Source organism: Ammospiza caudacuta, chromosome 10, assembly GCF_027887145.1.
Source record: "Ammospiza caudacuta isolate bAmmCau1 chromosome 10, bAmmCau1.pri, whole genome shotgun sequence".
Classification (NCBI taxonomy): domain Eukaryota; kingdom Metazoa; phylum Chordata; class Aves; order Passeriformes; family Passerellidae; genus Ammospiza; species Ammospiza caudacuta.
The window spans coordinates 11,428,561-11,438,448 of NC_080602.1; the positions used below are offsets into that span (position 1 = coordinate 11,428,561).

The 9,888-nt window shown below is 59.2% G+C and overlaps 1 protein-coding gene across 1 annotated transcript; it reads right to left on the minus strand.

Moving 5' to 3' along the window:
• Positions 1-6,534: 6,534 nt before the first annotated feature.
• On the minus strand, positions 6,535-9,849 carry ULK3 (unc-51 like kinase 3). Its single transcript, XM_058811133.1, has 16 exons — positions 9,701-9,849; positions 9,317-9,457; positions 9,021-9,141; positions 8,813-8,917; positions 8,591-8,734; positions 8,418-8,500; positions 8,182-8,337; positions 8,003-8,108; positions 7,848-7,888; positions 7,656-7,758; positions 7,487-7,551; positions 7,291-7,369; positions 7,167-7,207; positions 7,036-7,083; positions 6,906-6,960; positions 6,535-6,754 (listed from the first exon to the last, which is right to left on the minus strand). The coding sequence occupies exons 1-16, from the start codon at positions 9,800-9,802 to the stop codon at positions 6,738-6,740; spliced, it is 1,407 nt and encodes a 468-aa protein (XP_058667116.1). The 5' UTR covers positions 9,803-9,849; the 3' UTR covers positions 6,535-6,737.
• Positions 9,850-9,888: the final 39 nt, after the last annotated feature.

Sequence of the window (9,888 nt, forward strand, 5' to 3'; positions counted from 1 at the left end):
CATCCCCCGAGAAACAGCCTCCCATCCCTGCCAGGAACACCAGCCCCGTGCCCTTGAGGGCCCCTCTGGAGGAGCCAGCCGGGAAGGACCTGCCATCCGATCCCTGTGGGAAGGGGGGGTGCTGAAGCCTGAATTGACACCAGAGAGGAGCAAAAGCCCTCGCTGGTGCTGAGCTGAGCCCGCAGCAGCCCTTGCCCGGAGCAGTGCCGTCCCTCTCCTGGGGTGGGATCCTGTCCTTGTTCCTGCCAGGAGAAGAACAAAGCCATGAGGGAAAATCTCCCCGTCCTCCCGCTCGTCGTGCTGTAGTCGTGCCGTGCTCGGTTGAGTGTCCCTCCCCTCCTGTGCTGTCCCCGTGCCATGGTACTGTTATAACCGGTGGAATAAATACCAGGAGATGTCTATGCATTCACTTTTCTCCCCCAGCTCTGTTTTCCTGGTTTTGGGGAAAAAAATTTTCCTGGTTTTGGGGAAAAAAATGTTCCTATTTTCCTGGCAGCAGAATCCCAAAGAAAGCTCCTCTCCTGGCTGCACTCACATTTGGGACTAAGGGGATGCTACAAGCAGCTCATTGGCAGCAGTCAGGTTTAAAACCAACAAAATTCCCGTTTTTCTGCAGGTTTTTTTTTTTTTTTTTTTTTTGCTATTTTAATACAAAACCTTCAGAATTCTGAGTCTCAGGGGCACTGCAGGATGCCCAGTGGAGGCACTGCTCCAAGCAAGGACACTCTGCAGGGATGAGCCCGAGCTCGAGCAGGTGTGACCCAGCCCTGGTGGCATCCCGGCAGGCAGGGGGCTCCGGTGGTGAGGCTTCCTGGAAGAACTTGGCATGGGCTGGGAATTCATCGCTCCAAATCCCGTGGGAGTTGATGAGCTGCAGTTCGGTTTTGTGAGGAAGGATGGGTCGTCCAGGAAAACACAGGAGAGGGTGCTGGGAAACTGATTTATCATCATCATTATTTTATTTTATTTTATTTTATTTTATTTTATTTTATTTTATTTTATTTTATTTTATTTTATTTTATTTTATTTTATTTTATTTTATTTTTTATTACTGTTGGTGCTGGATCAAGCCACGCCGCACCAAGGGATTCCTTTCTGCCCCCAGCCCCCTGATAATCCTGTGCCAGGGCCAGGTCGTTCTGGGAAACTCCTGATGACCGTTCCCAAGAGGACAGACAGACAGACAGAGGCAGCTCAGGCGTGGACACACATCCTCCCAGCCCTCCAGCCCCCGGGACCTGGGGACTCCAGCAGCTCCAGAGATGTGTGCTCCCATCAGATCCCCAATTCAGCGCTGGGAGCAGCGAGAGGGAAGATTGGCAGGAGCAGCTTCAGCCCTGCGAGGAGATCATACCTGATGAGGATCAGCCCGAGCTGCTCAAATCCCCACCAGGAAAGGGAGAGCAGGGAGCGGGCGCGGCCCCAGCCCAGCCCTCGCTGCTTAAATCCCAGCGCCCGAGGGAGAGAGCGGGATCCGAACCGGGGAGGGGACCACGGGGAGCGGGACAGGCTGGGATAGAGGGATGAGGTCGGAATGGGGGGATGAGAGGCTGGAATGGAGAAAGGAGAGGTTGGGATGGAGGGATGACGCCGGGATGGGGGCAGCAGGGGCAGGCTCCCCCTCCTGCCTTTTCCCTCTCCACCAAGGATGCATCAAGGCTCACCCCATGGGAGAGCAGGATCCCAACCACAGCAGGGAACCACGGGGCTGGGATGGAAGGAGGAGAGGCTGGGATGGGGAGAGGAGAGGCTGGGATGGGAATGAGAGGTCGGGATGGAGGGATGAGAGGTCGGGATGGGGGTGAGAGGCTGGGATGGAGGGAGGAGAGGCTGGGATGGAGGAAGGAGAGGATGGGATCGAGGAAGGAGACGATGGGATGGAGGGAGGACAGGCTGGGATGGGGGCAGCAGGGGCAGGCTCCCCCTCCTGCCTTTTCCCTGCCCTCCATGGATGCATCAATGCCCATCCCACGGCAGAGCAGGATCCCAACCGGAGCAGGGGATGCAGCCCCGCGGTTCATCCCCCCAGAACCAGCCCGGATCCTCTCCCGCACCTTTCCCTGCCCCCTCCCGTGCCCGACCCCTGGGCTGCGCTCGGCGCCCTCCCGGCCCACGTGAGCCGCGCAAAGGCCGCGTGAAGCTCAGCGCGTTTATTTTAGGAGGCTCCATGACCCCCAGGCATGTGAACAGCCAGGCAGCCCCCGCTGCCCCCGCCCCGCTCCCGAGACGTGTTAAGGCTCAGCAGAGCGTTCCCGGCAGAGCCGAGCGGCGCCGGCGCCGGGGATGCTGCTGTGCCCGCTGTGCCCGCTGTCCCTGCTGCCATCGCTGTGCCCGCTGCCCCTGCTGTCCCTGCTGTCCCTGCTGCCATCGCTGTGCCCGCTGTGCCCGCTGTCCCTGCTGCCATCGCTGTGCCCGCTGTCCCTGCTGCCATCGTTGTGCCCGCTGTCCCTGCTGTCCCTGCTGCCATCGCTGTGCCCGCTGTGCCCACTGTCCCTGCTGTCCCTGCTGCCATCACTGTGCCTGCTGTGCCCGTTGTCCCTTCTGCCCCTGCTGTCCCTGCTGCCCCTGCTGTCCCTGCTGCCATCGCTGTGCCCGCTGTCCCTGCTGTCCCTGCTGCCATCGCTGTGCCCGCTGCCCCTGCTGTCCCTGCTGCCCCTGCTGTCCCTGCTGCCATCGCTGTGCCCGCTGTGCCCGCTGTCCCTGCTGCCATCGCTGTGCCCGCTGCCCCTGCTGTCCCTGCTGCCATCGCTGTGCCCGCTGTGCCCACTGTCCCTGCTGCCATCGCTGTGCCCGCTGTCCCTGCTGTCCCTGCTGCCATCACTGTGCCCGCTGCCCCTGCTGTCCCTGCTGTCCCTGCTGCCATCACTGTGCCTGCTGTGCCCGTTGTCCCTTCTGCCCCTGCTGTCCCTGCTGCCCCTGCTGTCCTTGCTGCCATCGTTGTCCCTGCTGCCACCGCTGGGTCACTGCCTGCACTGGGGAGGAGAGGCTGGGATGGAGGAAGGAGAATTTGGGATGGGGATGAGAGGTTGGGACGGAGGGACAAGAGGTTGGGATGGAGGAATGGGGCTGGGATGGAGGGATGAGTCTGGGACTGGGGGATGAGAAGCTGGGATGGAGGGAGGAGAGGCTGGGATGGAGGGATTAGAGGTTGAGATGAGGGTGAGAGGTTGGGATGGAGGGATGAGGCTGGGATGGAGGGATTAGAGGTTGGGATGGAGGGTGGAGTGGCTGGGATGGGGTGATGAGTCTAGGATGCAGGGAGGAAAGACTGGGAAGGAGGAAAGAGAGGCTGGGATGGCGGTGAGAGGTTGGGATGGAGGAATGAGGTCAGAATGGGGCAGAAGGGGCAGGCAGCCCCTCCTGCCTTTTCCCTGCCCACCAAGGGATGCATCCCAGTTTCCCAGTTCCTGCTGCTGTATCCTGAGCATCCCTGCAGCCTCCACGTCATACGACTGCTCCGGGCATCAACACACAGACTGAAAATCTTAAAGCAAAGAATAAGTGTGGATTAAAGCAGAAAATACTGTTTTTCTCTCTCTCTTTTATAGGTCTTCTATCATTCCCTCACCTATGGGGCTGGGATTGGGATAGGTTTGTTCAAGTAAGCTCTTGCTGGTTGCTGGAAGATGCTGGCAGTAACAAATTTTTTCAATAAAATAAAATAACCTTTATTGATCAAATCACATAAATTTTATTGAAGAAATTCCTGCCCTCCTGCACCAGCCCATTGCTCAGCTGGCTGCAGGATCTTCCTCCTTCCCAGTGGTGAGTGTGGGACGAGTGAGTGGTTTCCCCAATGGATAAAGCATTAAATGAGCAATTGTTAAAGTGCTGAAACAAATGAGCTGCCACGGAAGGCTGGGGAATCTCCCTTCTCCTTTTTGCAGGCAATTAAACTTCCCTGAGAGTGGCTGTGGGAAGGGATGGCCCATCCATGCACCCACTGCTGGTCCAACAGCCAGGATTAATCCAGATTACAGAGCCCTGGGGAAGCCCAAGGCTGGCTCCACACTGACCCAGCTGTCCCCAGCCCATCGTGTGCCTGACCTCGTGTCACCCCACGCGCTGGCACCGCCAGGGTGACAACACAGCTGACACTCCCCACCTCTCTGGGTGACAATCCAGCCCCAAGAGCCACCCTTTGACGGCTGGGAGAGCCCTTGGGAAGGGCTGGGTGGTGGCATGGATGGGACTGGAGGGGAGCAGCTCCTCCCTGAGCAGCAGAGTGACAAAGGCCATGCTGCCAGGCTGGACACTGCTCCCTTCGTGCCGTCTTCCGGTGGGAAATCCAGGACTCTTGGACAACTAATCAATATATAATTTTTTATATCTATATATAAAAATATAAGTAGAATCCATTTAATGTTTATATTATGTATTTATTTTATACATTTTAACTCTACTGCACACCCTGATCAAACATTTCTTATTGGTGTCTTCGCTTGTCCACGTGCTCTGCATGCACTTCTCAGAATACGTGATTGGTGGCAGTCCAGGTGGCTCAAAGCTGTCTGTTACCTTTTTCTTGTACTCTTGGAATTCAGTTTCTTTTCTTCTTGCTTATTTTAGCACAGTTTATGCCTTAGTAAAATTGATTAATTCTAGAGAGCCCTGAGAAAATCCTGGTAAGAGCAGCTACAAGCGAAACAACCGGTGCACCTTGCTGTCGCAGACATCTTTTCATGAAAAATCCTTTCCTTAGGATTTTTCCTCCTGAGAAGCTGAGAGGCCTCAGGAACAAAATGTAAACATTGATTATCTGCTGCTGTGGAATGCAACAGGTGCATCTGTGATTGGTTCATGTGGTTGTTTGGAATTAATGGCCAATCACAGCCCAGCTGGCTCGGACTCTCTGTCTGAGACAGAAGCTTTGTTATCATTCTTTCCTTGCTATTCTTCTGATGAAATTCTGTCTTCTATTCTTTTAGTATAGTTTTAATGTAAAATATATATCATAAAATAACAAATCAAGCCTTCTGAAACATGGAGTCAGATCCTCATCTCTTCCCTCATCCAAGAACCCCTGTGAACACCGTCACACACTGCTCAGACACATCGCTCACCTTCCCTCGGTGACATCTGGGCAGCCAAAAACCCCAGTGCAGGTGACACTGACACCCACCCCGGCCCCCTCAGCCCCAGGGGAGCACCCAGAGGCTCACGCTGTCCCCAAGGGCCGGGGCTGGGCTGGGGCAGGGCCGTGCTGGCGGCCGAGCGTGAAGGCAGATGCGATTATCCGCGCCGGCTGCCGCAGCCGCCACGGGCCGGGGGAGGACACGGGCTGGGAAAGCGCTTCAAAGCCTCAGGGTATAATCTCTGCTCTGAATAATGACGATAATAAGAGTAAAAAGAGATAAAAAAGAGTAAAAAAAGATACTGAAGCGTCTCATCGCATCTGCCCGGGAAACTCCGCGCCGGTTTGAGCACGGAGCAGCCGGCGCTGGGGTGGGATGTGGGGAAGGCTGTCTTGGGAAGAGGTCATGGCTCAGAATAGCTGTGGGACACCCCAAAAATCCCCCTGTTGCTCGCCTCAGCCCTTCTGCTTTCCCTCACGGCCCTTCCTCACCCGCCACAAAAATCTATTGGAGAAAACAGGATTTTACGTAATGGGTAGTGTCGTTCTGCTCCGTGTTTTCCACACACACACAAAAAAAAAGTAAAAAGATGGGAAGTGAAAACAAGGTCAAACCTTGCTTTGGCTGCCTCGTGTCCCTGGGGAGCACAGGAAGGGAGAGCACTGCTGGAGCAGAGGAGGGGACACCCCAGCTCTGCTCCTGGGGGAACAGGGACCAGGTCCCCTGCCCACCCCAATGGCTCCAGGACCCCAGGCAGCCTCTGGGTCCTGGGGACCCCTCTTAGGCTTAAACCACAAACCTGAGCACAGAGGAGGTGGAGAAATCAAAATTAAAATTTATTAAAGACAATAAATTACATTCCCTTGAGATACAGTAGATTTTTGAGACAAGTACCTTGTTTTGCAGGACAGACAACATCAGCACCCCGTAACAACGACTCCTAGGAGCATGATTTGGATGCTGGGGGTGCCAGGGCCCTGAGGAGTGGAGCAGGGCAGGCAGGATGCTGAGAGTGTCTCCCTGAAGGTGACTGACTCAATGGGTCCCCGCTGAGCACTGCTCACGGTCGTGACACTGATGGTGCAGCCAGCACCTGTCAGGCTCCAGGTTTAGGAAGGAAAAGCCTCATTCCCAGTGCTCCAGCAGTGAGAGGCAGGCAGGTATGGCCGGGCTGGGCCAGTGCAGTGGCTGTTGGATGGAGGCTGGACGAGCAGCAGTGGATGCAGAGGTAGATGCTGGGCAAGGAAGGCACAGCGGAGCATCCCTGCCCACCCTCAGATCCCAGCAGGATTTGTGGGCTCCCCCAGAATTTGGGAGGTGGAAGAACCACCCAGCTGAAAAAGCAGGGGGGATGCCCTGCCAGAGCCCAGTGCCAGGATAAAAATACCCTTCCCGTGGAGCCAGCGGAGGGAATTAGAGTGGAATAACCCGCCCGCTGTGCCAGGGGAGGCTGCGGCAGCAGACGGCCGAGGCAGGGCTGGCAGGGAAATGAGCCAGCGCCTGCGAGAGGGGCAGATGGCCCTGCTGGCCCCCCTGGGGCTGGCAGCCCGAGGGTGACCCCCCAGGTGCCACCCCTGGGGGCGTGGGGGATGGATATCAAAGCCTTCCCTTGGTGTCTCCTGGCAGGGCAGCGAGCAGCGTCCGGCAGGGCAGCTCCAGGGGTCACTGCAAGGTACAGGCTGTGCCAGGGCACAGGGGGCACTCACCAGGCTGTCCCCACCGCTGCCACCCCTGGGAGGGCTCCCGGGGGCACAGGGCCCGTGCTGGGTGGGGTTGGGATCAGCCTCGGGCTGGGGAATATTCCCCAAACCTGTGGCAAAGGGCACTCACCGCTCCGGACGGACTCTGCCAGCGCCTCCTTGCCCATGGATTGTGCCTCCCGCATCTGCCAGGGGAGAGGGGCATTTTCCAGCCTCCATCCTCCCCCAGCATGCTCCAGAGCCCCCCCCAGACATCCTACCTTGATCTGATCCTTCAGGTACTCGGCTCGGGCCATCAGGGTCTGGATCTGGTGGGGAGAGAGAGAGAGGACACAGTCCCTGAGGGCCAGGCCAGCGGGGACAGCAGTGTCCCAGGGCTGGCACTACTCACCTCAGTGTGGAGCAGCTCCCGCCGCCGCCCCGCCGGCTCTGCTGCAGGGGAAACGTGCCAGGGCATGAGGGATGGGAGCAGGACCCATCCCTGCCCTACAAGCCCGGCCTCAGCCCCAACTCACCGGCCAGGAGCAGCAGCAGCTCCCCCAGGCTCTGCTGGTACAGCTCCAGGGCGTCACTGTCATCCCTGCCCTCCTCCTCCTGCAAGAGGCCCCGTGCGCTGGCTGGGGTTGGTGGGGTCCAGCAGCCCCCTCCTCACCAGGTCTGCACCTCCCCCTTCCCTCGATGGGTGAGGGGACCCCCAGGGCCACCCCTCACCTTGGCAATGGCAGCTGAGGCCACTTCCAGCGCCGCGCAGAGCCGAGGTTTGTCCTTGGCCATCTCTGCAAGGGGACACAGGGATTGCCCAAAACCTTCACCCTTCAGCCCAAAACCCCACCACAGCCCCTCTGCTAGCCCTGACACCAGGGCAAAAATCACTCCCGACCTTTAAGGAGCTCCCTGGCCGGGTTTCCTTTCTCCAGGAGGTTCTTGTTGCTAGAGGTGACCAACACCTTCAGCTCCTCTGCTCGGGAGATGTACTGCCTCACCTGTGCACATTTTGGGGGTGAAGAGACCCCCGATATGGGGTGCAGAGGATGGGGGTGCTGCCCTCACCCCCCCAGGGGTTTTGGCTCACCTTGGCCCGGATGGCTTCTTTGCGCCGCACGTCGCTCTCATCTAAGGGGGAGAACAACCAAACACAGGGGTGGGTGGGCTAAAAATTGGCATCCTTCGGGGTCTGCCCCCCCAGAAATACACCCAGACCCCACACAACCCTCAGGAGGGACTCACAGTGCAGTGCTGGCACAAAATACTCCAGGGCTTTGCGGTAGAGGGAGAAGGCGGCAGCGGCATCTCCCTCCTGATCCTTCCTCACCGCCTCCACCACCAGGTCGGTCTGGGGGACACAGGGGGGGTCTCAGGGCTTGGAATGCCCCCGTTGGCAGGCAGCAGCCCCCAGCCCCGCTCACCGCCTTGCCCAGGCTCTCGGGGCCGGGCACGTGCTCCATGTCCACGAAGGGGTGGGCAAAGAAGCTCTCGAAGGAGATGCGCTTGCGAGGGTCCCTCTCCAGCAGCTGTCCCAAGAGATCCCGGCATTCCAGAGACAGCTGGGGCCGGCTGGGAAGCTGGGGAAGGAAGGGGCTGAGCCCACTGAGGGCTGTGAGACCCCCCTTCCCCAGCCCCATCCCATCCCACCCCACGTTACCTCCACAGCCCGGTCACTGCGGATTTTCTCCTCCAGCTCAGCAAAGGAGCGGGAAGCAAAGGGCGGCTTCCCAAAAAGAGCTTCTGTGGGGGGAAAAGGAGAGGTGGGGGGAGATGGAGAGGGGATAACCAGCCCTGAATAGAGCCCATTGGAGCAATAAAGGCCAAACTCACCATAAAGGATGACACCCACAGACCAGAGGTCCACGCGGGCGTCGTAGTGCTGCCGGCACACCATCTCGGGGGCCATGTAGAGCGGGGAGCCGCGCAGCACGTGCTTCTCGTCCCACGGGGACATGTACTGGGCAAAGCCGAAATCTGCCAGGCACAGAGCTCATGAGGGCACAGGGAGAAGGGATTTTCCCCCTGCCAGTCCCTGCCAGGGGATGCTCTGACCTGCCAGCTTCAGCTGCGGGTTCTCCGGGGCGCTCAGCAGGATGTTCTGCGGCTTCAGGTCCAGGTGGGAGATGTTGTGGTCGTGGAGGAACTTGAGGGCGCAGGCTGGGCGGGTGGATGGGCACGTGAGAGCACAGCCCCGCACCCCAAAACCCTGGGGGAGGGTCCCCAGCAGAGGCAGGGTGGGAGGCAGGCGGGGTGTCCTCACCGAGCTGCTGCAGGAAGACACGAGCCACCTTCTCGGGGAGCATCCGGCGCGTGCGGATGAAGCGGGACAGGTCCCCCCCGGCACAGAACTCCATGATCAGGTAGATGTGGTCACTGTCCCACTGCGAGGCAACGAGACCCTGCTGTGCCACCCCAGCTGTGCCACCCACACAGCTTCACCTGGACCAGTTTGCCCAGTTGCTGGCACCAAGCCCACAGACACACCCGTGGGAAGTGGGGATGGATCCAAGACAGAGCAGCTCTGGCTCAGATCCCCCCAGGAAGGCCCCAGCCCACCTGGAAGTCCTTGAGCTCCACAATGTTGGGATGGCGGATGGTCTTGAGGATCTCGATCTCTGTCAGCAGGTTCTCCACCGATGCCCGGTTCAGGCTCCTCTTGTTGACGCACTTGATGGCCACCACCTCACGCGTGTCCCTCTGTCAGGAGGGGACAACGCTGGACCCCCACCCAAACAGCCACCGTGGGTGGGGAGGAAAGGGAAGGAACCCCTGCAAGGGGGCAGCAGGTGCCAGGCAAGGGCTATGGGGGTGGTACCCCAGGTTAAGGGCTGGAAAACGGGGGTGGTACTCCGTGTGGAGGGCTGGAAATCGGGGCTCCCACGCGGGTGGGGGTCAGATTCCGGAGCAAAAAGGCGATCCCCGCGGCGGGCTCGGCCCTACCTTCCTGTAGGCCTTGTAGACGGTGGCGTAGGTGCCGGAGCCGAGGGGCTCGGTGAGGATGAACTCGTCGAGGCGCGGCGGGGCCCAGGCGGGCCCGGCCATGGCCCCTCCGGTGCCCCGGTGCCGGCACTCGGGGCCCGGGAGCCGCTTCCGCCTTCCCGGCGCGCCACGGCGCAGGCCACGCCCCC

Coding starts and splice junctions, on each gene's coding strand:
- ULK3 (XM_058811133.1), bottom strand. CDS start 9,802: ATGGCCGGGCCCGCCTGGGCCCCGCCGCGCCTCGACGAGTTCATCCTC. Junction 9,142..9,316: donor TGGAGCTCAAGGACTTCCAG/GTGGGCTGGGGC, acceptor GTTGCCTCGCAG/TGGGACAGTGACCACATCTA. Junction 8,338..8,417: donor GCAGTGACCGGGCTGTGGAG/GTAACGTGGGGT, acceptor TTCCTTCCCCAG/CTTCCCAGCCGGCCCCAGCT.